This window comes from Falco punctatus (assembly GCF_963210335.1).
Source record: "Falco punctatus genome assembly, chromosome: 5".
In the NCBI taxonomy this organism is placed as follows: Eukaryota; Metazoa; Chordata; class Aves; order Falconiformes; family Falconidae; genus Falco; species Falco punctatus.
Window position 1 is genome coordinate 55,125,176 of NC_137584.1, and position 27,125 is coordinate 55,152,300.

At 41.4% G+C, this 27,125-nt stretch overlaps 1 protein-coding gene across 1 annotated transcript in view; it reads left to right on the forward strand.

Annotated features, from left to right (window-relative positions):
* Positions 1–2,619: 2,619 nt before the first annotated feature.
* Positions 2,620–27,125, forward strand: part of MOXD1 (monooxygenase DBH like 1) — a 51,468-nt gene continuing 26,962 nt past the window's right edge. Inside the window, exons 1-4 of the mRNA XM_080388377.1 lie at positions 2,620–3,029; positions 15,020–15,166; positions 16,647–16,814; positions 16,941–17,024. Of these exons, the coding sequence (XP_080244503.1) occupies positions 2,763–3,029; positions 15,020–15,166; positions 16,647–16,814; positions 16,941–17,024 (666 nt within the window). The 5' untranslated portion in view covers positions 2,620–2,762. The remainder of the gene's footprint in view (positions 3,030–15,019; positions 15,167–16,646; positions 16,815–16,940; positions 17,025–27,125) is intronic.

A 27,125-nucleotide genomic window follows, 5' to 3' on the forward strand; every position in this document is an offset into this window, starting at 1 on the left:
GGTCACGGGGCTTTGGGAATAAGGGCTTCAGAGCTGCTGAGAAGCAGCAGACTGACCCTCGAGCTGTGCAGAGGGAAGATCATTGAATCCCATGGGAGATTTCAAGAACTTGAGTATTGTTTCCATTCCAGCTCTCAGCCTCCAAAATGTCATTTTTCTATGCAAAAAAAAAAAAAAAAAAAAAAAAAAAAAAGCCTGGAAGCAATCTGGGGTTAGCTCCAGAGCCACAGAATAGGGATGCCCCAGCCACAGGCTCTGACAGCACAGGACAGTCGCATGCCAGGCTGTGCGGGGTCTGGCCCCTGCAGCTTGCCAGAAACACCAGGCCGTTCCCTGTGAGTGTTACTACTTTTACCAGACTCACTGTAAGGAGCCTCCGGCTTCTCTTGTCTGGGATACTGCAGTTTGTCCAAGTCGCTAGATGATCCTGCTGCTTTGGCTTTTGGCTGAATGACTGGAATGATCTCAGCTGACCCCAAGTTCAAGTTCATTGGAGCCTGTTTTTCAGATTTCTGTCTGTGCCTGTTTGCTGTAAGAGGAGCGGGGAGTTGGGTGGAGGTGGGGGTGTGGGAGTGGAGCAGAGGCCAAGATTTTGGCTTTTGTACCGGGAAGAGTGCAGCACTTACTGACAACAGCCTCTGTGGTGCACACCTACCTCCAGCTCTGCTTCCCTCACAGCACCGGCACCCAGCCGGGCTGGGGAACCCTATTTCTGTTTGCTGTGCTGTACAGCATAGTGTGCTGCATGGGACGTTCCATCACCCTTTCCTAATATAGCAATATCCCATGTTGCGTACAGGCTTCTAAAACATCACTGGTACCATCCTTACCAAATGGAGACATGATGGAGTGCTTTAAAGTGAGCATTTTCCATTATTTTGTACAAACTCTTACACAATGCCTGCTATAGGAAGGACTAGTTAGACTTCAGCGACCACTTCTGTGGTTGAAAGACAGCAATTCTCCCACCAGATACATAATTCAGTCATTGTTTCTGAGAGTGAATTTGTGTGAGCTTGTCACGTCCACATGATTGAGACTTCATCTTCGCCTTTCTGTTATGTAAGAACGTAGTACATAGTCTTACAAGAAAATTAAGAAAAAACCCTAATTTTATGAAATGTCCTTCATTCCTTCCTTGTCCCTGACCGCAGAAAACATAAACATACTTTTTTTGTAACTGTCCTAAGGATCCCTTCTTTAATGCACAGCTTTACAACGGGTGCATCCCCCCAGCTGAGTGCCGAGGTCACACCTTTGGCCTTGAGATGTATTGCGCACTTGCAATTTCCCCTTAAATTAATCCATATCCACTTGTAGGTGTCAGCAATTTTTAGAAGAGAACCTAGACACTGACCATCTCCTATTTTGCCAGTTGTCTGAGTTTGTACCTTTGAAGTTATTGCCATAACTGGAAGAAAGGTCACACCAATCTATTCCCTTTAAAAATTGCTTTCAGTTCACCAGTACCTAATTCTTGTTTTTCTTTCATGTCTTACAATGTTTTAGGTGAAAGTAATATTTGGTGTTTATCACTTTCAAGCATTTTTCTCTTCTAGAAGTTGTTCTGTAGTTTGATGTATTCCTCACATCACAGTAGGTGGTGATATTTGTGAAATATTTTCATGCAAAAGGCTAAAAAGGAAGTGTTACTAATTTCCCTTATGTACTAGTTTGATCGCTTTTCATAGAATTAATGTTTCATTTCGATTGAGTGCCAGGCTCTTTCTCTTTTGTTTAAACATGAACAAAAGACAATTCAAACAGCGTAACTTCGTTTTGAAACTGATTTCGTACTGCTTGGAGCTTTCAAGAGTCGATACGACTCCTGGTGGACCATGACTTTCCCGGTTTGGGGGCTTTGCTGTTTTTTCTTTCCATGTGGATCTGCAGGGGGCTGGGGAACAAGGCTCCAGACCCTCTTTCTGATCTTTACTTTTCCACCGAGATGGCGGGGAGGAGCGGGCGGTGCGCCGAGGGGCAGGGGGTGCAGCTTCTCTCGCGTGTGTGTCGGGGACCGCATGGCCGGGCCGGCCCGAGCGACGGCGGCAGCGGGGACGGGCGCGGGAGCGTCAGGGGAGGCGGGTGGCCTTTTGAGCTGGGCTTTTGCGGGCGCCTCAGTGCCAATCACTCCGGGAGTCATCCTCCGTTTTCCACTTACGGAGCAAAAATAAGTCTCCCGACGGGGGCATCTCCTGCTCAGCCCTCCGTTCCCGGCACCGTGCTCCCACGCTAAGTGCAGAAGCGGCGGGGAGCTGGAAAGCGCCCGCTCGCCTCCGGGCTCCCGCCCGCGCGCTTCTTCCACCGGAGTCAAAGCTCCCGCGGGGCCTGGGGGTCCCAGCGAGCAGCGGGGGAGCCCCGTCCGCCGCCTCCTCTCCGCCGCCCCCGTCGGGAGGAGGATTTTCGCTCGTTAACGTGAGCCGAACGCCTCCCGCGAAGCCCCCGCGGGAGCCCGCGGCAGCGGCGAGGGCACGGCAGGTGCTGCCGGCGCGGCGGGGGCCGGGCCCCGGCGGGCGGCGCGGGGGAACCGGGGGCGGCAGCCAGCGCCGGGCCGGGGCGGGGAGCGAACAAAGCGGCTGCCGAGGGCGCGCTGCCCCGACGGGGCCGGCCGGCACGGTGCCGCCCGCAGCGGGGGCGGGGTGACCGGGGCACCCGGCCCCCCTTCCCCGCGCACACACAACGCACACGCACACGCGCGCCCGGACACACGCGCGCCGGGGCACACGCTGAGGCAGAGGCGGCCGCCGGTGCGCGGCGGGAGGATGCGGTGGCTGCGCCCCTGGGCGCTGGTGCTGGGCGGGCTGCTGTGTGCCGCCGCCGGGCCGCCGCCGCGGAGCTACCCGCACAGCGCGGTGCTGGACGGCGCGGGCGCCTACCGGCTGCGCTGGGGCCGCCGCGGCAGCGCCCTCGCCTTCCGCCTGGAGGTGCGCACCCGCGGCTACGTGGGCTTCGGGCTCTCGGCCAGCGGCGGCATGGCCTCGGCCGACATCGTGGTGGGGGGCGTGGAGAGGGGCCAGCCCTACCTGCAGGTAAGGCCCGGCTCCTTCCCCTCGCCCGCAAGCCGCCGGCCCCTGCCGGGGGAGAGCGCTCCCGGCATCCCGCTCCCGCGCCCCGGGTCGCCTTTGTCCGCCCACCTTCCCCCCGCAGTTTCTTTCTCGGGACGCCCCTCTTCCCCTACCCCTCTTTCTTTTGCAGCCTCCTCGCCCCTCATCTCCGTACCTCTCTGCTTCTTCCTTCCAGCTTTCTGGTTATCCCTATTGTTCCGCGTAACTCTGCCCCCGGAGGAGCTACTCCTTTTCGATCCGCTCCCTGCCAACCTTCCCTCTAAACTTCTACATGGGTTTCGTCAAAGGTGTCAGGTTTCCTCCTCTTTATCCAGAAAGTGCAACAGCCCTTTTCTCTCTCCTTGGGCACCCTCTCCCCGCCGGCCGGCCGAGCGCGGAGCCGAGGAGAGAGGAGGGATGGCAGTGTCCCCCCGCGAGGTGCGGCACCTTCCCCCTCGCCCTGCCCGCGGGTGATGGAGCTTGGCCGCCCCGGTGCCGCCTGAGCTTGCTCTTTGTAATCCCACAGCCACAAGGGCACGATCCCACCACCTTCCCAGCCTGCTGATGTTCTCATCTGCAGGGGCACAGCCGGTGCTGCTCCTGTCCTTGGTGTTTCTCCTCTCCTCACTTGGAGGTGTTTTGGCTCAGATATTGAAAAGCACTTACGGAGTCCTTTAGATCAACCAGGGACTCCTGGTACTTCTTGGTCCGGTAAAGCAACCTCACAGGAGCTCAACTGCACTGGCATAATCTTCTAGGTATGTTTCTGTAGTTGTCTAGACATTGCCAGGGCTACAGCTGGGAACAGGAGTGTGGGACATTAGCTCTGCTGGTGCTCCCAGCAAAGCATCTCCTCCAAGAGGCATTGGTGGCTGGTGGGGTAGGAGCCGTGAGAGGGGAAGGGACCCGCACCTTCTGTTCCCTCTCACTGACCTGAGATCCAGCCTAGAGGAGTTGCTCTGGGGCCAGGGGGGCAGGGACAGCTCGTCCCACGCGTCAGTGAAAGGGGAATCAAGCCCAGCGTGACATCTTACTGCCCCCAATTCCTCAATAATAACTTCTAGAAGGCAATTTGAGAGCAGAGTTAACACCCAGTTGTTAGAGTATGGTCTAAGAGAAATCTTTTCTTCCTTATGTTAGAGCTAGCTGAGCTTTGAAGCTGCTGCTTAAATTTTGTGAGCTTTTTCTTTAGAATGTAGACTTTTATTAACATCTTGCCATAAGAAAACTAAATGCTTAATATACTCTTGCTGCTGTTTCCCCACCCCCCCATTAATTTGGTATACGAAGTTTAGGCATATATTTGTCTTATCTAAGTTCAGACTGATGATTTTTAGTTTTTTTTTTTCTCTCCTTATTTCAAAATTAAGATAATTTTTCTTAAAAACTTAGTCTAAATAAAACACTAATAATAAACCCACCCAATTCTGGTCATTGAGCAATGAACTTTTAGCTCACAGAAGGCTGGGCTTTCTGGTGACTTATACTTCAAAAGATACATCTATTAACCATTAAAATAAACCCAAACTTTGTGCTTTGTTAGTTCATAGATCCTCTTAGGGGAAAGCATGCCTTTTAGAAAGACATCCAAACATAGTGTAAAGACATCCAGTGAGGGAGGATCCATCACTTCCCTTGATAGCTTGTGGCAGTGGTAAGTCTGTGCTACTCCTGATTTACAGTATTAGTTTGTCTGGGTTCAGGTTCCAGCTATGTATTTTCCCTACTATATTAAAAACTCTACTCCCCCTGCATCCTGCCTCCATTAAGTTATTTATATGCTGCAGTCAAGTCACTCCTCAGTTTTCTTTTGCATAAAATAAATAGATCAAGCTCTTTAAGCATCCCACTGCAGGACATTTTCCCCAGCACTTGAAGAACTTTTGTGGCTCTTTTCAACACCCCTTGCAGGTTTTCAGGATCCTTTAAAAATAGCCCCATGCAAATTTCTTTTTCCTTCCAAAGATTTTGTTCACTGGCATCCCATGACAAATACAACTGAGATGGAAGAGGCAAGTGCCCCCTGTTACAGAACACCTGGAATTTTCCTGAAATGCTCATTTAGGGCACAAACATCTGCTGTGCTAAGCGCCATGAGTTATTTTGTTGCACTTTTGCGTAGGTAAGGAACAGAAGAAACACTTCTGTTAAGCTTGCTTGCAAGGTAAGGTTTTCTCCATCCCAGTTCCTTCTTCAGTTCTAGGCAGCAAGGTTGCATTTTAAACTGGACTGTGGTCTTTTAAAACATCGCTCCGTTAAAATATTTCCATACTTGCACCATCAAGGAAAGGCCAGAAACAAGGACGGTGAAGAAACAAAATTTGTCAAAAGGCCTTTTTCTGGCCAGTCAGCAGGGATTGCTATAGAATGAGTAACTTGTTCTAGAATGCTATTTCAATAATACCTAATTCTTCCCTCTACTGGACACACAAACACAGTTAATATTTAAAAAATGCATTCTGTGTTAAGTGTATATCACTATCATTTATGCTATTTACTACTGAAAAATAATTTTTCATAGATAGTACCCTTGAAAGTATGTGGTTTTATGCCTAGCTGCACTCTATAAAATATGTACACCCTATAATGAAAGAACCTACTTTTCTTTTTGGTTTTAGAAATATATTTTTATTCCATGATCATCAGTCGGAAAATGTGCATCGTGGTCTAAACTCTTAGAAGGGTCATTTTTTGGTTTCTTTGAAAGTTTTGAGGTGCTTGTTAGTGGCATGATTTTCAGAAGATGTTCTGAAACACCTTTATAGTCTTTCAAGTGGGCACTGAAATGGCTAGTCTCCTGGGAGAATTCAGCCTCCCACCCCACCCCCAAATTTTCTCTCCTTTAAAAATAGAAAGTGTTCTTGTAGGGAAGAGTCCTCTTCTGGGAGAAAACATGTAAATGTAGTTAGACTATAGCCATCAGCAAAGGTAAAAGCAGATACTCCGTAGTTTGTGGGAGACCTGTGTATCAATATAGAGGAAAACTTCAGCCAATTTTCAGAAAAGAGAGAAAACATTTCCTCTGGCATTTATTCTTCATCGTCTCAGAGCAAGGAGATGTCACTCTCACCATCAGCAGGCAGCGCTTGACTTGAAAAAATCTGGTGACTCAAAGTTCTGGATATCCAAGATCGGATTTTACTTTCTCAGTTTTAGGTGTATCCTGAACTTGGGTGTAATGAGTTTTTTGTTTTGGTTTGCTTTTCCATGTTTGAGCTGTATTTAAGCTAAAAGAGTGGCTGGCATAAGTAAAGGCTAAAATGATTTGAAAGTCTGACGTTTAGTTCTCCCTAAATGTATCAAGGTGAAAACCATTACGATGTCATGAAAGAAGAAAAAACCTTCATGGTATACCACAGTAGTTTTTTGGAGAGCATTTAAATCATTGGAGAATTATACATTTGCTATCCTGACATTTCAGAAGTTTGGTATTTGGAATGGGAACCTAAACATAATTTGGGAGGATGCAGAGGACATAGTATGAATAGCATACAAATATGCATAGCTTTACTGTGCTGTTGTGAGGAAGGCACCTCTACCAAGCAGAAGGAGAAAAAGAGGGTGACCAGTGAACAAATTATTTGTGCATGTTACGGAGAGCCCTGTGGTGACAGGGTGGCAAATTACAGGGGGTGCGGGTGGGGTGGGGTTGAGTGAGCATGTTCAAGAACAAGTAGAAGATACCTATGGGGGCTGGTGCTGAAAAGCTGGAAGCTGCCTTTGTCTCTATAGGGAGGGGGTGGACTTGGAAGGAGAGTTCTTACTTGGCAAAATGTTACCTTGAAATATTGTCATGGTCACTTGCAGCACGTGTTACTCTTCCTAAAGGCTGTTGGGGTAGCCTTAGCTTTTACATTTAGTTTTAATTTTTTTCTTCTTTTTTTCTTTTCTTTTTTTTTTTTTTTTTTTTTTTTAATGCATCTCTTTTGTTCTTATGAATTGACACAGCATGCGTTTTCATGCTAGACCCATGCCTTTTCCTTGGTCTCCACCCCTGTCTGGAATTGTGCATCCCCACCCACAGCACGTAGCTGCTGAGAGCCCCATTTTGGGGAGAGTAATCCTCCTTGATGAATGCCTATTTTGTGCAAGTTATACAAGAGGGTTGCATTGTTAGAATCTTCTGTTGAACTTGCACAAAAATAGTCCCTGCTCAGGGTGAATAGGGACTGTGTGTCACTAAAAAGTACTTTATTATTCATTACAGCCTTGCTTGTTAACTGTCACCCAAACTAAAGAATATCTGTTATCAAATGTATCCCATAGAGTTAGCTTAATTGCTCATAGGGAAGTACTTGGAAGAGATTTTAAAGGACAGAAAACAGTGAGCATTCTCTGTACTTAACTATATGCTGCTTTTAAGTGCACTCATGCCAACAGCAACAAAAGAAGTGTTTAGAAAACAACTTGAAAGGCACCAAGAGAGAGATGCAAAGCGAGTGCCACACTGACATATCTCAGTTGGTGCTTTGTTGGAGGTATTTCATGCCTTTGGGCATTGGGGCAAAATCTCCAGATGAGTAATGAGTCCCTCTTGGCTTCGATGTGGGGCATAAAGAGACACTCCAGTGTACATCTCCACTGGCTGGGTGCTTTGTAGTTCCCTTTCAGAGGTATAATAGTTAGGACAGGGAAGCAACAGTCGGTGAACAAAAGATGAGAAGAATTCTGTAGCTCTTGTGTTTTGCAGACTTTGGGGTGCTGTTTCACAAGAATTTTTTGTTCTTTATGGTATTTTTTCTTCTTCTTTGGATTTTGGAAACACCAAGAAAACAAAATTTTCTTACAGCTCCCCAAAATAAGTACCTGGGGCAGGATGGAAATGTAGCCACTGTAAGTGATGCAGAGGCTTACAATAATGGGGGAATGATTTAATTCTTAACATAAACAATTATCTTAGAATTAGGAGAAGGAAGAAGGGAGATTTTCCAAGGCAAAACCAGAATTTTTGGGAACAAGTATCACTAATAGTTGAAAATCCCTTGAGTGTATTTAAAACTTTCTCATAATTGAAGTAATTAAAGTAATTAGAACAAGGTTAAATGTGGCTCCTGTGTAAGGAATGCTCCTTGAGATAAAGTGCAGTTGGAAGGCTGGATCATGCAGTATCTCCTACTTCAGATTTTTCTTTCCCTTAAAACACTTTGCTACATGTTTTGTCTAGTCTATTTGTGTTAAGACAGCCTTTAATCTAACTTTATAGCTTCTGATATAACTGGAATATAACCTCTTAAATCAACATTTGTTCCTGATGTAAAGACTCAGATAGGTGCTTGGGACTCTGCTGCAAAGTCAAATTATCCACGCCGATATGCGATGTATTTCAACTTCTAACTGCTTGTGCTTCTTACACCTTTGTGTGGTAAGTTAGAGAGCTCTCCACATTTCAATGTTTTTCATTTGTGTGTGGGGAAAGTGATATTTTTATATGGCCCAGGAATGCCACAGAAACCAAGGGGTGTCGCTGCTGGCTGTAGGCTACTGGGAAGCTGCCTTGGGCAGCGTTTAACTAAATATAAGGAATACACTGAAGTGTATTCAAATGACACAGTTTGAATGAGGGAAGACATGTCTCTAAGTAAATAACTGTGTTTCATGTGTAAAAAATGCATACCCTCTTTTTGCAAAGAAAATCTGTGTACATGCACACTCACATACATCTGCTTCTGTAAATACACAAGTGGAAAATGTGTGTCTTTGTGTATATATGTATGCTGGCATTTAAAATGCAGACACACTCACAATTATTTGTTACAGGTAAAAATTTTCTGTCCTTGTCAAAGTTAGTAGTACACTTGAAGGAAATAATCCTCATTTACTCCAGTGTCATTCAGCCAGTTTAATTGAAATTGTACCAGGAATTGTGCGCAGCTTCTCGCAACTGCCCATGTGAGTGAGATCCAGGCTTCCTAGCAAGGACTGAATTGCTTCATGAATCTGCTGTGCAGGTAAAAAAGAACCAACATAAATCAGTAAATTAATTGCAAACAGACTGCTCATAGCGCAGAAGCTGAATTTACCAATCCCAGTTACGTCAGGAACTTCTTGCAACTGCTTGATTGCTGTTGCTGTACCCTTTTTTATGGATATTTCTTCACTTGGGGCCAATCTCAAGGTTGGATCAGTCAACTAGAATGCTCTCAAGGTGTTTCTGTATGGAGCAGTGGTGCTTTCAGACTCCTGCTTCATGTTAGTTTTCTGTGGGCGGGCTCAGCTTTTCCCTAAGAGCAGAGTAAGATCTTTGCTTGAAACTGAAGCTGAAATTTATTTGAGGTTTCACAAAGTTTGGTTTGCTTATTTGTAAACTCATGCCCGGTTTGCTTCTTCCCAAATACAATGTAAAACCAGCTTCTTTTTGGTGGTAATATCCAGTGTGTGCTGGAACCATGAGCAGCAGGATTCCATCTAAACTGAATGCAACAATAAAAAAGAGAAATGTTAACCACAGTTGGGTTCTTTTTGGAAACTGGGAAAGGCATTGCTTGTTGCCTATTTCAAACAAGCGTTTTGGTCAGTTGTTTTGTTGTACTATAGCAATTTCACTATCCTGTTTATACTAAGACAGAGCATCTCCTGTGCCACCTTTCATCTTAATTACAGCTCCCCAGTTCCTTTTGCCAGACTCGTCTTCAGCCCTCATCTTCTACATCAGTTTGGTAGTTTGGGGATGTTTGAAACTCCATGGGTTGGCTACCGACCATTGGTGAGGACTAGTTGCACCACAGCTTGTTTTTCCATTATTTCCCATGCCTGGCTTGTCCCTTTACTCACTTGTAAGTGTAAAATTGCTGCTGAAATAGCAGTGGTCTCCCAGTTAGAGAAGGGCAGTGACTATAAATCCCAGCAGCAGAGCTGCTTACAAGCCAAGCCTGCAAGGCGATTGCTGGATGGGATGGATTTGAGAGTTATTTTATGCTCCTTGAGGTTGAAAGGTGCTGTATATAATTCAGGATGGGAAATGGATCTCATAAACAAAACAATCTTGTACATTGTAAAGATCTGGGGAGGGAGTCCCATAAACACCTGTTCCTGCCTGCGATGACAGCTGGTGGTGCTTTCAGGGTCAGGCTTCCCTCTGCAGCTGTGCTTACATTCTCGAAGGAGAAACCAGCCTTTTTTCACATCCTTAAGAAATTATTCTCCCTGACTGCTTGTAGAACAGCTATCATCAGCAATCAGAAACCATATATGCTGCAAAACATTTTTTTTAAGAAAGGGAGTGGTTAATGGGATCTGAAAAACAGTATAACATGTTTGGCTTCACATCTGGAAAAGAACATAACTTTTACTGTCAGGAAGATTTTTCATTTTCCATATATTGCTTCAACTTGTAGGTAATGTAAGGTAGGAGATTCCTAATTACTTGACTGATCGCATGACTTAGTCCAGAGTTTAAAATGCCATTTTGTGCAATATTATTAAAGGGAGTACAGAAACTTTAAACATTTCACATGTAAACAGTTTACACAAGCAAACTCTGAAATAAAAGTAACATCTTTGTTATTATGTAGCATGACTGATAACATTTCTGAAACTTTGTTTTAAACACTTGCTATTTAAATAACTAACATATATATTAATGCTAGCAAAATGGTTTTTTTACCCTTTTCTTTCTGTAATGCTTACGCTTCTGATGTGAAGTTGATGTGAAACTTTAAAACTTTACCTTCATTTAATGTATTGTATATACTTCTGTGTGTATAAGAAATTGAAGAATCTGGGTGCAAGTGCATAAATCCATGTTGACAAGTTTGTGCTGTGAGTGCTTCAGAAATTCAGTTTTAAGGACTTGATAGTTATTGCGGATTTCTGCTAAGACTCCATGAAATTTGAGGGTACTTGTATCCGTATAATCCATCCTACAAAAGACAGGTTTTATAGATAACTGTATGGGGTAGCAAAACCAAATCTGTGTGAAAGAGGTCACCGCATTAGAGAGTTTTCCTACCTGATAGGAAGAATACAACTGTTCCAATACAAGGCATGTCTCAGACCATCTGTGACAGATATCGAAGCACTGTAATTCTGCTGATGAAAATGTCACACTCCTTTCTCTGCAGAATTAAATGAGTGAAACCTGTGAATTTAGGTGGGTTCTGTATTACATCAGTCTGGCCCTGAGAGGCTTTCAAACCGTATTTAGATATCCTCAGTCCAGCTGAAGCCTGGATGCCTCGTGTCCCCTCTCTGGCCTCTGGTGGATCCATCCTCCGTGCTGTCACTTTTCAAAGGCCTCGGAGGTATGCAGCTTTCTCCTTTGACTACATACAAGGACTTAAATGGAGTGTCGGCTGTCCAGATGTGATCTTGATTGCATTTGTACCATAGAGGCAGGACTTTCATTTACTATTTTTCTGCTACGAAAGAAAGCATAGGAGATGTATAAAGATACAGACGTATATCTATATAGATATATCTACAACCAACTTTTGCTTACTTTTCCGAGATACTGCTGAAAAGGATGTGACATCACAGTTTGTCAGTGTGTTTTCATTTTTTATAATGTCCCTTTGTTTGTTACCTTTTGTTCACAAACATGTGTCTTAATGGCTTTTAAGCTCTGATGAATAGAGCAAAGTCTGTGTAGCTGGACTTAAAATCTTCTCTGTGAAAAGAAAGAGATCGGTATGTTTCCTTGGCAGTGTGGCCGTATTTTGTTTTACAACTGGTGAACAAACCCTTTTCCTGTGAGAGGCTGAGCAATCAAATCTTAAGCTGTTCAGAATTTTTTTTGTTATTTGATTTTATTTTTGTGATGAACATCTGGATAACTTTCAACAAAGGAAATAAAAGTAGTAATAGAGGCTGTTCACTAACTCCTAAATAGCTCCTGGCAAGTGTACTCACACTTGATTCCTCTAGGGCAGTCCCACTGCACTTAGTGGAGTGGTAGTTGGGAATAAATGGACATCTCTGCCTTCCTGGGCACTACATAAATTTGCTTCCCAGGTATTCTCGGCACCCTGATATTCAGGGTCTGTTTCAAGGTGGCCTGTATCAGGCAGAGAAAGTAAGTAGAGACAAGGAATTCATTAATTCACAGAAATTTTCACATGGGAAAGATTAACATTAGTTGGTCAGATTAACATCTACCCACAAAATAATTTAAGGTTAGTCACTGAGCGAGCTGCTGCTCAACTTCAACAGCCGGGGCAGGCAGGAGCGCACAGGCAGGCAGGGCAGCTCTCCCAACACATCCCTCCTCCCGTGGGGAGCAGCGTGGTCCCCTCCTGGGGCCTTGGCTTTGGGACCACCTTCCGTGAAGCATTCCCCAGCAGCCTCAAAACGAGCCCTCACAGAGCCACAGTTGTGACCTGTCTTTGACTGTCATCCAGGCAAGTGAAATAATTACACTGACAATCACATTATTAAGGCACATCTGAGCTAATACCTTAATTACACAACTTCTTAAAGTTATTTTTGCATTCTCCCCGCAGGCTCGTGGAAGTCAGGGCTATATCACAAGAGGTGTTTTTTTTGTTGTTGTTACAGCTGTGTTCTCTAGACTTGTTAAGAAATGGCGAAGTTCACTAACAAAATATATTTCACTGTCACACCTAACTTTGCTTCACAATTTTGAGCTTTCCTTCACACTGGTTTCAGGCAAAGACTTTCAACTGTTCACATGAGGAAAAGCTGTTCTTGAATTTGTATTCCTCAATAACTCAATGTGTGGGTAATCGAATAAAAGGGCGCCTTCCTCCAATTTAATGTAACATTTCAGCAAAGATATCATGCTTCAGTAAAAGCTGACGTTCACAAGGTTCCATTTCTCGTCCAGACAAGCCCTTACTATTTTTGAGATGGAAGCAGAGATTCCATAGAGGAGTGTTTTCAGAGCAGGGATGGTGTTGTGTATAGAAGTACACTGCTTCTTTCCAAGCTCTGATACAGGGTTTTATTACAAAGTGGAGGATTTTGAGCCCATAAAGTACCCATATTCAACTACCACCCCAGAACAGGCCTGTTATTTCCCTCTGGAAAAGCAAATCCCAAATTCTTTCTCTAAACAAACATAACTCATCAGTTCCCTTTCTTTCAGCATAGAGCTTCAGGTCCCAGACTCCTCTTTTGCTATTTTTGGTGATTATTTTCCCATGTCTGCATTCTTTCACATATGTACCAATTCATTTGTAGTCATGAGAAGTGCTGAAAAAAAAATATGGAAACTCATTTTGGTACCTTTCAATGTTTTTTAATTTTAGTTTTGTTCCAGAAAAGAAAAAATCCAAACTGTTTCAGTAGTTTTGGCAAGACAAATTTAAATCTGAATATTTTCATACTGATGAAAAATGGCCAGTTTTTTACCCTTTTCTTCCTTGAAACTTCATCATGACTGAGGAAATTTTACATAATTTTTTTTCGAAATTAGTATACCTTAATGAAAGGTTTGGGCATACTGTTGTTTGTACATGTGTAAAAGGCAGACCCCCTTGTGAACTCTGACTAGTGTGCATGTGGCCTCTTGCACACACAGAGATTTCTAGGGCTGGAGTTAAGTTTCAGATCACAGCTCCTAAATGATCCTTTGGTGAATTAGTAATGTATCAGCTACTTTCACCAGTATCAAAAACTTGGACATAATGTCTGGCAATTTTTCAGCTTGGTTACCTCCACTTTAATAAAAAGGGAAAGCTACAAATCTCTCTAAAAGTGGATGGCGGTCCAAACAGGTCCAGAAGTAAACGCCTTTCAGGAGCAGTCAGCACGGTGTTATTTTGCGAAGAACACTGCACAGTTAATGTTGTCCGCCTGTAGCCTGTTAGACCTGGGAGATGGATCTGTCTGTTTGCCCCCCTCCCCATCCCAAACGGGGCAGAAACAGCCTAAAACTCGAAGGAGGGTGACCAGAGGAGGTGCATCTGAGGCATCGGCCACCCCTTTCCAGGTGGCCAGGGTGGGAGGAGAGGGAGGGCCGGGTCCCAGCTGTGCGGGGCTGCAGGAATTCGGGGTGAGGAGGTTAATGACCCGGCATGGCTGCAGCCACTTCCCCATCGTGCCGTGCCCCTGCTGAACCCCAGGCAGGGAGCATCCTTCTCCCAAACAGCCCTCCCTGCCAGAACCCCAACCTAACCCCAGCCCAGCACCTGCTGTATGAACCGAGCGCTTTCTCTGCTAGTTAAGCCGTAGGGTTTCTGATTCCAGTTGGTGTTCATTCAAGAGGTTTGCTTTTTGTGGGGAAGAAAAAACAAAGAAAAACTTGGGAAAAGAGGGAACGATAATATCATTGATGCAAACAGTAAGTGAAATTTGTTCTTTCTGTAATTTCTCCCAAAGTTCATGACATCCCAGTTATGATATATTAGGCTTCTTGCTTATTGGATGCAGTCTTTATTTCTGCAGTTATGTACAGGCAGCATGGTGTTAAAATTGCTATGAATTTGACCAGAGCAGCACTTCCCTGTTTCTCTTTCTGCTACCTTTTGCCGTTTGTTATTTTGTGTCGACTTTGACTGTCCCTGGCATATTTTTCCAGTCTAAAGTAAAACAAGAGTCTCGCTTAATATTGTGTATGTTTAAGATAACAGACTGTTCTTCATTTAGAAAGATGAAATTCTTTATCACAAGTCCTTTTAAAAAGAGTAAAATTATCTTGTCAGAAGTATATTCGATATTTTTAAGCTTAAGCACCCATCAGTAGAAATTAATCTGACCAGTTTCTCCATAACACTTTAGATGTCATACACTGATCTTTTGGGGTCTACGTTAAGAGTAGCTGTTGTGGTTTTCTAACAGTGGCTACCGTATTATTATAATACTCTCTTTATGCTGCTTATCAAGGAGACTAGCTTTCTTGGAGATTTTTAATAGAAAAAAAAGTTCGGTGGTGCCTCAGATTTATCATTTGATACCAAATTCTGATACTTCAGCATTTTAGATAAAGACTTGTTTTAAGGGGCTTCAGTATTGGAATCAAGTTTCATTTTTGATGTAATATTAGATTTTAATAATGGGCCACCTTTTCAATTCAACAGGATTATTTTGCAGATGAAAACAGAGTACTAAAAAAGGACCCTCAACAGGATTACCATCTGGAATATGCCATGGAAAACAGCACACATACAATATTGGCTTTTAGCAGAGAACTGCATACTTGTGACACAAATGACAAGAGCATAACGGTAAGAGGCTCCTCCTATATGCAGAGAGATGAAGTAATTCATGCAGGCCAAATATATATGTGGTTATGAAGCTGGTTATTATAATGTCATCTTAGTAAAAGAACAGTTTTAGAGAAATTCACTTCCTAAAACATCTGTTTGGTCAACTTAAAACAACCAGGTAAAATACTTGTGCTATTTTTATTAAGCTCTTATATTTTGATTTCAGCCTCCTTTGTCCTTCTGCTTTAATACATTAAGTTCTCTAATTTCTAACACACCAAGTGAACACAGGATTGAAACTGGTATCTCAGGGCCACCAAGTCCCATATCTGACAGTTACAATTGTTCAAGAGATGCCAACTTGAGAAACACTTTTTAGGTCTCACACTAACTTGTACTGAACTTAAAGATAGACTTTTAAAGAAGTTTGGAGCAGTTATATTTGAAGTATATGTTTATTTCTTTATTCAAAATTAAGAAGGTGAAGAGTTTTATGATCAAATGCTTTCCACGGTAAAATACTTTTAGTGTTAAATTCTTCTGTTGCCCTAGGAACTGCTGTACTGTTCCCTAAGCATAATCTTAACAAAGTTGATGACTTCTGTATTGGAAATGATGGACAGGTTAGAGACATTTGCTAAGCTTTCTATGCTTTGGCATGTTTACCAACCATTTTGGAAGCATTGCTATAGTAGTTCAACACTATTTTCATTTTCTGTGTTTTTCTGTGTTTTTACAATATGTGCAATAATAGCAACATGAGGTGCTGAAAGATGCAGGAAGCAAACCACAGCTGTATAAACCGCCAGATTTCCGGGCAGTCAATGGATCTATGGTTTTCGCACCTGCTCCAAATTCTCAGTATAATTTAACATTCTGGAACACTTGAAGATTTATTAGAGTACTTTATCTCAAGGGATTATTGTAATCTGAGAATGTTTTACAGAGAATTGATCTGTGCTGTGTCTGTAGATCGATTTTTAAGATGTAAATCTGTTTTGTAATTGAATGTCTGTCTTCCCTAGCATGTAAGGATGGCAGTTCACAGAAGGTATTCACACCTTTACAGATCTGAGCCTGGAAAATGTTTTGGTGGGAAACCTAATTGCTGGCCAAATAAGTGACATCTCTAGAAAAAAATAATTCATGCATTTAGTTGGTTACTTCTTTATGAGTCTGTTCTGCTATTTGCAGATATGATTTAAATTTATGACGTTAATGAAGGAATCTATCAGAGAGAGATTCAACTTCTGCATATGTCTGATGTCCAATGAACCATATGAGTGTAAAACACTATTAACTTTAAGGCAAAAATGTGTCAGTAGATGACTGCTCCTCTTTGAACTTTGTCATTGTTCAAATACAGGAACACCTACATCACAGCTATCGTAGCAATTATGCAAACTGTGTAAGGAAGATATTGAAGATATTGTTCCTGGTCCTGATGGGTACTTTTTTTTTTTTTCCTTGTGTGTGGTTTTTTTTTTTTTTTTTTCAGGAGAGCACAGTGCGGGTAATATGGGCCTACCACCACAAAGACATGGGAGAGGCAGGTCAAAATTACCACGGGTCTAATCGTGGTACGAAGAGTCTACGTCTACTGAATCCTGAGAAAGAAGAAGTCTTATCTGCCTCTTTGCCATACTTTGACTTGACAAACAAAGACGTAAGTTACTCCGGGGTTTGGGTTTATGTGGAGCTGGGGATAAGGTGGTAGCCAAAGCTTTGGGCTTATGCAACAGGGTAATGTGACTTTTGTAATATTGTGTTCTTGCCCTTTTTATTAAGACAGGTGCCTGTACCAGACAAAGATACAACATATTGGTGCCAAATGTTTAAGATTCCTGTACAACATGAGAAACATCATGTGACAAAGGTGAGTGATTCAAACTGAGCAAATTTAGAGGAGCTCAGATGCTTCAAATCAGTTCTTGCACTCTCAAAATTTGTTTCACTACTTACTGGAGTGAAAAGAAGACCTTTTCTCTGTCTTCACAAACATGTCAGGTGTACGTGTATGAGCACCCAGGACCTGATCGTGGTGTGCCCTGACAGTCACCACGCACAGTGACAGAGGACCCTCCTTTTGCCTCTACAAGCTCTCCCAAGAAAATAAGATCGAAAATTCTTTCTGTCTGTAATCGTTTCTGGCAAAGACTAAGTAAAATTGTCTAAAAGCATGTTCCATCAAGTTTCTACTTTTATATAGGAATTTAATGAAATTCTTTTAACAGAGAGTAATTGTAAATTAAAAAATAATTAAATGGTGAAATTTGTTCAAATGAAAGGCCAAAGTTCTTAAATGATTCCAGTCACCTCTCATGCTGTGACCACAGTGGAGTTATGCCACGTAACATCACACGGGCACAGACACCGCTGTCTTTGGCTGTGTAAAAGCTGAGTGTTATGAAATAAGAGATGGATATTGTAGTATATTTAAAAATTAATGAAAACATGTAAACATCCCCACAAGGTTCAGCAGGATCCAAAGTGATTTCAAAACCCGCATGCACAAACATGTTTTCTTATAACACATATTCTAACTTTTCTTTCAGTTTGGAACTGAATGCTTAAGAGTGCTGCGGGAAAAATGGTTCTCACATTCCTTCCCAGGAGCAATATACTGAAGACCTCCTAACAGAACAACTTAATATTATTGTTAAACCACTTAAGATAGCACAGTGAGATAGCTCTGGCCTTCATTTTTATCTTTCTTTAAACCCATGAATGCTTTTAGGTACACAATTCTTTTCCAGTTTTTGGATTATTGTCAGTCAGATTTCTCTAATGCGTTCAGTAAGACTGAAATTTTAAATTAACTCAGGGAACTTAACGTGATCTCCAGTGTATGTCTGAGAAATACCTATAGTTATTCTGAAATATTATAGGTTTCCACACTTTATCAGAATGAAGAATTGCAAGGTCCAAATTTCTCCCTTCATGCACTTGATATTTAATCACATTAAAAATTTGTGGCAGCTACTTTCACAGATCTGTATGAAAAGCAGAATTTGCTTGTAATGTAGTATATATGTCAGGCCTCCCAGATTTCTGCTTTCAAGTGAGAGAGCTTCAAAATGGTAATATCAGAATCATGCTTTCCATGTTAAGTTTGCTGCAAGCTATAGATACATGCTGTTTTGCAAAAAAGTTCTCTGGAACTATTTACTATTTGTATTTTCTGAATTTATTTTTTAAATATTTTTCCTGACTGCACATATGTTACTAATTTTTTAAAATAATTTGGTTGGTGGAAGCTAAAACATGATTTTAGCTCAGAAATACACTGACTAATTTTCCAGAATAGTTTTGTATTCTTTATTTTTATGATGATGTATGATGAACATTACAATTTCAGGAATCATATTTTGAAATCAGCTATTTATTTGGGTTTTATAAAGTTAAAAATTAAAGTAAAATCTTCAGTGTGATTTTCCACCTTCAGAAAAGCAAACACATTTAATCCTGCTGCTTCAAAAACACTTAGAGAAAAAGGATTACGGAAAGAGGAACACTTCTTTAACATTTCTTTTTAGGAGCACAACTTATATTTTCATATATGTGACTTTTGCAGATGACACATAGAGGGCTGTTGTGGAATTGTATCTATGCACTCTTGCAAACTGATTAAACATTGCCTGAAGCCTACTGATACACAAAGGATGGGGCTTATGGCTACTCAGGAGGAAATTAGCTATGCAAACAAAGATTGAATTTCACAAAGGGGAGGATAGATGAATTACTTGGCCTGATCAAAGTCTGTGTTTGTTAGTTAAATACTTATGTAATTATTGATTCTGGATTCCTTCTGTAGCACTATTTTCATACAAACCTACGCTTCTCACTTTTACAGACAGAAAAAAAAAAAAGCATTTAGAAAATGGTACAAATTCATCTCTGCTATAATTCATTCTATTTAACTAGTGTACATGTGAGCTGAGTTTGCCCATTTCTGTCCTGTATGATTTTGTGGAGCACTGAAGTGCAGTTAAGCTCTTGTTGGATGATGTGTGCCATCAACACCATGGAAGTGTGTGCTTAGCTGTGCATATGTGTAAATCTGCTGGTGACCTGGAGTCTCAAGTAGGTGCAACAGCCACAATAAGAATTTTTTTCATGCTGTTCAGCTGTTCTCTGTTATTCCTGTCTTCTTGAAAATTACTCTGAGCATTTTATAATAACGTATTTTTTAAAATATCCATTTCATCAGGAAAGCATAGTATTTTAATGAAGGAAACTGTGAAAAAATTAGACCTATCATTAAAGGTAGAGACCAAGAGTTTTAATCACCTCTGGTTAATGAATGCCAGATTGTGAATCCAGACTCTGAATTAAAAAGGACTTTTTAACTTCCATTGACCATGAGTTATTTTGAAAAAAGTGTAACTATACGTTGTCAGGCAGAACATGTTCAAAGCATTTACAAATAAGTTTCATATATACAATCTAGTGGTGCAACAGCTGGGTAAGTGATAGCGCTTGGTCTTAGGGTGCATCTACAGTAGTGTTTTAGTTTGGATGAGAAGCATGCTTCTAAAGTGAATCTTTAAGTTATTCTTGCTTGCTTTCGTGTGGTTACTACCATGGAGCAGACGTGGGACTCGTGAGGTGAATCCCTTTAGGTGAAATCACCAGGAGGGTGTGCGCCGGGAGCACAACAGAAATCCCCAGGTGGAAACAGGCCAATGGCCCATGGGAGCAGACCGGTGCTTGTACGAATAAAAACTTTCTGATGCTGAATAAAGAGGATGTTCAGAACACATTCTTTTCCATGCTTTTTCTTCTGATGGGAAAAAAAGCCCATCATAATTGAATTACTCTCTGGGCAATGAGAAACATTTTTTGCAGATGTCCCAATATGCTGCCTTTGCCTTCCTGGTCACTTTTGTACAGTCGTCCACCTGATTGCTTGCATGAGCAAGCTTTTGATTTGAAGTGAATCAAAGGGCTTTTTTTGGGTAGTGATTGCAAGGTCTGGGTTCTTCTGTTAGCACAAGATAAAGAAATAACTAGCGTAAGATATCTCAAAATATGTCAAAGGTAAATTATGTAAAACCTTATGTCTTTTCTTTCTCTTCACATAATATTCATGCTACTTTCCAAGAACCTCAGGTAATGAGAAACAGCATATTTTCATTGACTGTTCTTGATCAAGCTGCACTACATGACATGTAAATTGTGCAAGAGATAAGATTGTAATCTTGTGTTCATCTCATAGTTAGAATGGGGCCATGGATAAGTAATTTCTTCTTAAGCTGCACTTACCAATGGAGAACAGGGCTTCACTGCGATAACGGGGCACCCAGCCAGGGTTAGGACTTCTCTGTTTAATCTTCCTTTGTTTCTTATGTCTTGCAACTTCTTCCCTAGGGAAGAGATTGTGTCTTCCTACATGTCCCTACAATGCCTTCTGTTATGAGATTTTCTCTGATGCCTCTGGGAACTGCTGGAGAAATAACTCATTATGCCTGCTAAGAAATAAAACAAAATAAGATGATTTCTCAATAGCTGGGCATAATAGTGATAAGACTTACACAGATTCCAAACAATACCAGGCACTGAACTGGTTTTGTAACTGATGGAACACATCACTCCTCAGCTTCAAGCTGTCTTACCTGGCTGAATGGTGGTTGCTTGAAAATTTTTTAATCTTCTATAGGTTTTCCCTCACATATTTTTTTTTTTTCTATTTTTTCTTGTTAGCAGAACCAGTTATCAGGGTAATAGATCAATTTTGAAAATAACAATGTGCAGAACAGGTGAAAGGGATTGCTTGGAGGTAATAGCAAGCAACTGTTTTAATTTGAGTCAGCTGTTTGCAGGATGGCTCTGCAGTAGTTCTGGGGTGATGGACCCTGGCTGTTCTCATCGGGGGAGTGCACATTGCTGCCTGTCTGCAAACTGCTCCTGCAGCAATGTGTGCATTGGCCTGTTTTGCTGCTTTGAGCTTCAGGTGGTGGTATGTGCCTCAGGCTTGTTACTCAAGGGATTTTTACTTTTCTCACATGCGTAAATTAGCTGGGAGCTTTCTCAGAAGTAGCTTTCTTAGAAAAAAAGCTTTCCACTTATTAGCCCAGACTTTCTGAAGATGGGTTTAAGGTCATTTCTTGCTAGGATTTTTCAGTTTTCTGTAAATATTGTTATTCTGACTGGTCCTGAATATGCCTTTTAATCACATCCCTAAAGAAATTTCTCTGTTTTCACTGACTGCACCTGGGGCAGGACCTCCGCTCCAGCAGGACATCTCAGAGGGAGGGAGGGAGGGACCCACTGGTAGAGTAGACACACAGGCATCTCCATGCACTGACCTCTGCATTGAAAAGGTTTCTGTCTCCCTGCTGAGGCCAGGCTGAGGGCAGCTCCTTGGGTGTGGAGAGCCCTTGGAGGCAGAGCCACCTCCACGCCAGGGCTGGGAGCGGGGACTAGCAGGGCCAAAGGTGCCTACCCAGCACATGCTGACACAGGGAGTCTTTGCAGCACCCTCCCTCTTGTAAATCATGTAAACTTTTTAAAATCTCTTTCATATTGTGTATTCCATTAAATAAAAAAAAAAAAAAAAAGTAGTTATTCAGTGGCAGTACACTGGAGCTTCTGAAATCTTTTCATTCTTGTACCGTCGAGATGTTGGGTTTTCATGATTTTCAATGTGTGCAGATATATGTGTGCTGACATGTCTCTGCTTTGACAGTTTGTAAGACTGTTGATGATTGTGTTTTTCTGCCTATTTGCTGAATTTAATGGTTGCTTTCTGTGAGCTGGCATCATGCAAATGTTTACCAGCAGCATGAAAGTGAAAATTTGTTTCACAGTCATGAGAAACGCTTCTCAGTATTTTAGTAAATACAGCTTTTACTTTATGTTCAAAGTTTGTTGTTACTGCTTTTTCTACTTGTGGTTCTACAGATACAGCTTTTTTTAATTACTGTCTTTAGCTTAGGTTTCAATACTCCATGTCTTCTGTTAGTTTAATTTGATTGTATTTCTTATTAATTAACTGTATCTGGTAAAGATTCATTGCTTTGGCCTCACATTAACCACAGCTCTTCCATATGCCCCACTGCTGTTTTTTTTCTTGCAGTTAAAAGCCTTAAGATACAGTATTTCCTTTACTGTCTCTAGATTTTCTGTGCATTCTCTATACCTGTGATCTCCCACTACACCTGAGAAATTGTTTAATGCTGTGTGTAAACTTCTGAAAATTTACAGTATATACTGGTGAAGGAATGGTATGTATATTCTGCATGCCAGAAGTGCCATAATCGATTTGTGTGAAGCTTTTCAGCTTTAATGTATAGCGTGTCTGTGCTAGTTTCAACAGTCTGTAAATTTTCCCCTCTATATTTTCTTAATTTCTTTGAAATATACTGTGTTTTCCTCAGGGAAATTAGTTCCATGGGCTTCAGTAGTAATAATCCCATAGACAAAAACATGTCGGACATAAAATTTCACAGTTAAGAGTCGGAAAACCAGTTTATGTAAAATAAGAAATGCAATTGGGTAGTAGGGTCATTTAGCTGTACCTACATGTCTTTTTGACAATAATTACTCATTTTCCTATAGTTCCAAACTTTTTGGGATATTTTGAAACTAGTATAGTCAGAGAAACACTGGCAGAAAGGTTGCGATGCAGCTGTGCTCAGGAGCATAAAATCCCTCAGATTCTGCAAGAGAAATTTTTTAACAGGATGCCCAGTTTTAGATGGTATTTGGCATTGGAAAGGAGGATAGTAGGTTGCATTTTGTAAGCTCTTAAATGTTCAGTTTCCTGTATAAAGTACTCCTTTCATACTGAACCCACTTATGAGAATGGAGCAAGCAGGGAAGAAGCCCCATGCGAGGGATTAGGCTACGTGGTCAAAATTCAGTATCTCTTAAGTACACCTGGCGAATACTAAACTAAACTCAGGCAACATATTATAGACAGTAAATTTCCAACAATGAAGATGGGCTTCCTCTCATCTAATTTGACTTATCTACAGGTCTGAGGCAGCTGCTTAAATGACCTTATAGAGGCAAAACCAGCTGTTTGTGTCATCCCAGGGAAGGTGTCTGAAATACGTGAGCTCAAGCATCCCCGGTATGGTTCGATCGTTCTCTCCATTGGCAGACAGAAGAACCCAGATAACTAGCCTGTATTAGATATGTAGCTCTCAGATGAATGAATGAGGGGACATGTCCCACAAAAATGGTCAGGGGAGAGAAGAGATTGTGATGGGGGAAAAAAATCACAAAACTGTACTTTTTTGTTTGTTTGTTTTTTATTTGCCCTTAGGAAAAATGGATTTTTCTCAACCACATTCTGGTGTAATTTTTTGTCACTGAACTTATTATGTGACTAGTGAAAACAGGCCAAGCATATCACCAGAAAAAACTTAATTATTTAGCATTAGCTGAGAAGCATTACATTGGGCATATCTTTATAGAAGCACCAAAGTTTTCCATTGTTGCTCTCCTTAGAAAAGGGAGCCTCTTTTCAATTAAAGAAAAGCCTGTATTAAAGCACACCAGCAGCTGCTAGTTAATCTTCATGTTCAGTTTCAGGGGCAATCTCTGATAAGGAAGTAAAAACTCCAAAAAAACCTTGTTGCCAAGGGTAACTCTGCTTTATGACAGTGGAATGCCTTGGTAATACCAAAGACCCCAGTGTGAAAATACAAAGAGACTCCAGTTTAAGAGACTGATTGATTGAAAGCCAGAAGGGCAGCTTGTAGCCTTCAGTATCTAAATGAGGGCACTGATTTTTAACTTGAGTGAGACCAGACAGTAACTGCTTGTTGTTCTCTGGCTTGAACGTTTACGTTTTGCTAAATGTGACAACTCTAGTAAATTGCATCGTGCAACCCGACATAAACAAATGTTCTGTATTTTCCTGTATGTTCCCCCACAAAGCAATTTCAGCCTTGGTAAATTAGATTGGCAACCAAACGATCATCTTATGCTGCAGAGCTTGTAAGCTATCTGCCCTTTGATCTGGAGGGCTGTCTCTTCAGTGCAAGCCTGAATTGGCCCATTAGGCTTTGCAGTGTTAAAGAATCGTCTAACTGAACTGGCTGGAAATTAGAAGTTTCCCAAGCAACTGTATCAGGAAAATAAGAAATACTGTCTTCTCTTATATTCTGCTGAACTATTTCATATGCAAAACAATTTCATATATTACTCCATTTTGTGATCAAAGATGAAACTACATATGACCACAGATTTTACTGTCACAGCAAACTTTACATTTCTTAGTGGAACATATTCTCATTTTGCGGTAGTCTTCTTTCATTTCACTTATACATCTTTACAAGAGGAATGCTTAAATTATGCAGCTATTGCTGCATTATTTATTCCATACTTAGTATGCAAAAATAATCCACTTCTGTCATCAGCAAACATGAACATCTAGTCAATTTAATCCAGTTCCTTTGATTTTTCTTTTTTAAATTAAAACAACATCCATCCATTGTAGCATTGTGTTGACTATGCTGGCACATGATTGGAAAATAAATATTTCATGTGAAAATGAAAGTCAGAAGTTATGCAATTTCTGGTTACATACAAGTGTTAGATGACAGGAGCCTTAACTTAAAATACAACCAACGGTGAGCATGGAGAAGGGGAGGGTACAATTTTTGTGAAACACTCTGAGTTTCACCTCCCAGTTCTGAGATTATTTGTGGGTTGATCTTCAGGAGACGATTGCTATTGATTAACCCCATTTTGCCTTGTACCATGTCTCTGTTTCTTCTTACCCTTAGCTTTGTATATGGTTTTAAAGTAAGTCTGTGGTTATGTGGTGCACTGAAAAGATAGGAAGAGTGCGTCCAAGAATTTTTTGCGGCCAGCCGCTAACACTTCTTATCATAGCAGGCAATAAAATATTCCTGAGTAGAGCTGGGCCTTAGACAGGCAATTATAAAGCATCCTCTGTGCAAACACCAGAACACCAGGTTCATAGGTAGTAAAATCTGACTTGGTGGGGCTTGCATCGTGTGAAGTGAGTGTCTGGATGGATCACAGAACAGATCTACCTTGGTCCTACTAGCATCTTGACATTGCTTCTTAAGATCAACATTCTCATTCAGACAAGTAGCAGCATCTTAAGCAATTCTATACAGCCACACTTAATTGCTCCAATGTCATTTAAACGGAGAAGAAATTCAATTTCTGATCTGTTTAAAGTGTTTCTCGCCTTAGTACTGACCTCTCACTCTGCAACTCCACCATTAACTACTGAAGTTATTTTTCAGGGAATGATGTTATGGCACCTTCTCTATCTCTGCTTCCACTTGCAAGTCACAGTAGTTGCAGCTGTGTCCAAAGAATAGATTCATTGACTCCCAGGGTAAACTAGAAACAACGAACATTAATAACAGTGGGAAAATAGGCAATGGTCAGACAATATCACTCCACCACGTCCATGCATAGCATACATAACATCAAAATCCACACAGATGATAAATGAACCACAGGTAGATGATGAATAGTTTCTCTTTGCATCAAGACTGAAATGAAGTTTTACCTAATATGAAAATTATTTAGAACTTGGATCTAACTAAAATACACACAAAAACCCCACCCTAACTTTAGAAAACATGTACTGAAGCAAATTATTATAAAAGGCTTACTAGTGCTCTTCAGTCTCTCCATCCTCTCATTTCAGTGACCTTTCCATTACTGTCTCTTGAGTTGCTTGGACTAGAACAATGTCTTTCTGTTTTATGAAGTGCCAATTACAGTTTTGGTTTCTAGAGAATTAATACAGTAAAATTTTAATGCAGTATTCTCAAATGACTTCAAAAGAACCAAGTAATCTGAAAATGGCCCTTCTTATGTGACCTCATGGTGCTGTTGAGGGGTGCTGGAGCCCTACACGAGGCTACCAGGACCTGGCTCAGTGTGAGAAAATATGGCAATCTTAGTATTTATGTAGGTGTTACCTAACCGCACTTATTTTGTAACTTATCTCATATTTGTATGTTAACCCTGTAAATATAAATTTTTAGAGGGTTATGAGCAGTCATTCCTGAGATTTGTTCTGCTGACTCAAGAGGCTGTGTCGTGACAAAATCATGACCCTGGTGCTCATTTTATCCTATACTTTCCCTTCAGCAAACTTTAGGTGCCAGAGCATCCAGGGTGGTGACTCCTGTAGAAGCTCAGTATCAGATGTCTAAGGTTTTTCTCATGTGTTTTCTGTTTTGGTAGTCTTTCGCATAAGTCAGCATTTTCTTGTCAGAAAGCATATTTCCTAACAGTATACCCCAGTATGTGTAAAACAAGAAATGGACACGCTGTAAATTCTCATGTTCTGTCTTTGAGCAAAGCTGTGTGTTCACTCCCAAGCAGGAGGAGAACAAGTATAATGTTATTAAGCTACACAATCATAGGGAACACTTTACAGTTCTACAATAGAATTAAAACCTCTTCCATTGCCGTCCGAGAGAAACAGACAGACATCCCTATGCATGAATGGTGATTTCATGAGCAAAAGGGAGTACCTTCACTGACTTTATTATTTATACTATTCAAATTACATGTTCCTCTTGAATAAATATAAACTCTTTATAGACTACCCATTTTGGCTTTAGATCTGAAACATATTTGGTTACATATTACTTTATTATCATATTGTTTTCACAAGAAAGTAATGATGTTGCTGATTAATTGCCAATTAATTCTGCCTGGAGTGTGTCAACTGCACTGAGAGACTATGGCCGTACTGAATACCACAACCACTTTGCTGATGTTTCTGCTGCTTAGGAGTGCAATGAGTGTATTGCCAGGAAGTGTAGCTGAATGAAACATGTTTTTTCTTGACCTGAGCTTTTTATCAGATTGCTCCTCAGGGTTATACTTTTTAGCTGTTACTAAATGCATTATCTTAAATCTTCGGACGTACGTCAGGCAGAAACAATGTTTTATGAACATTTCTTTGAGGTACACTTCTTTTAGATTTAGCCTAAATTACTGCATGCCTTTGCAGTCTGAAACT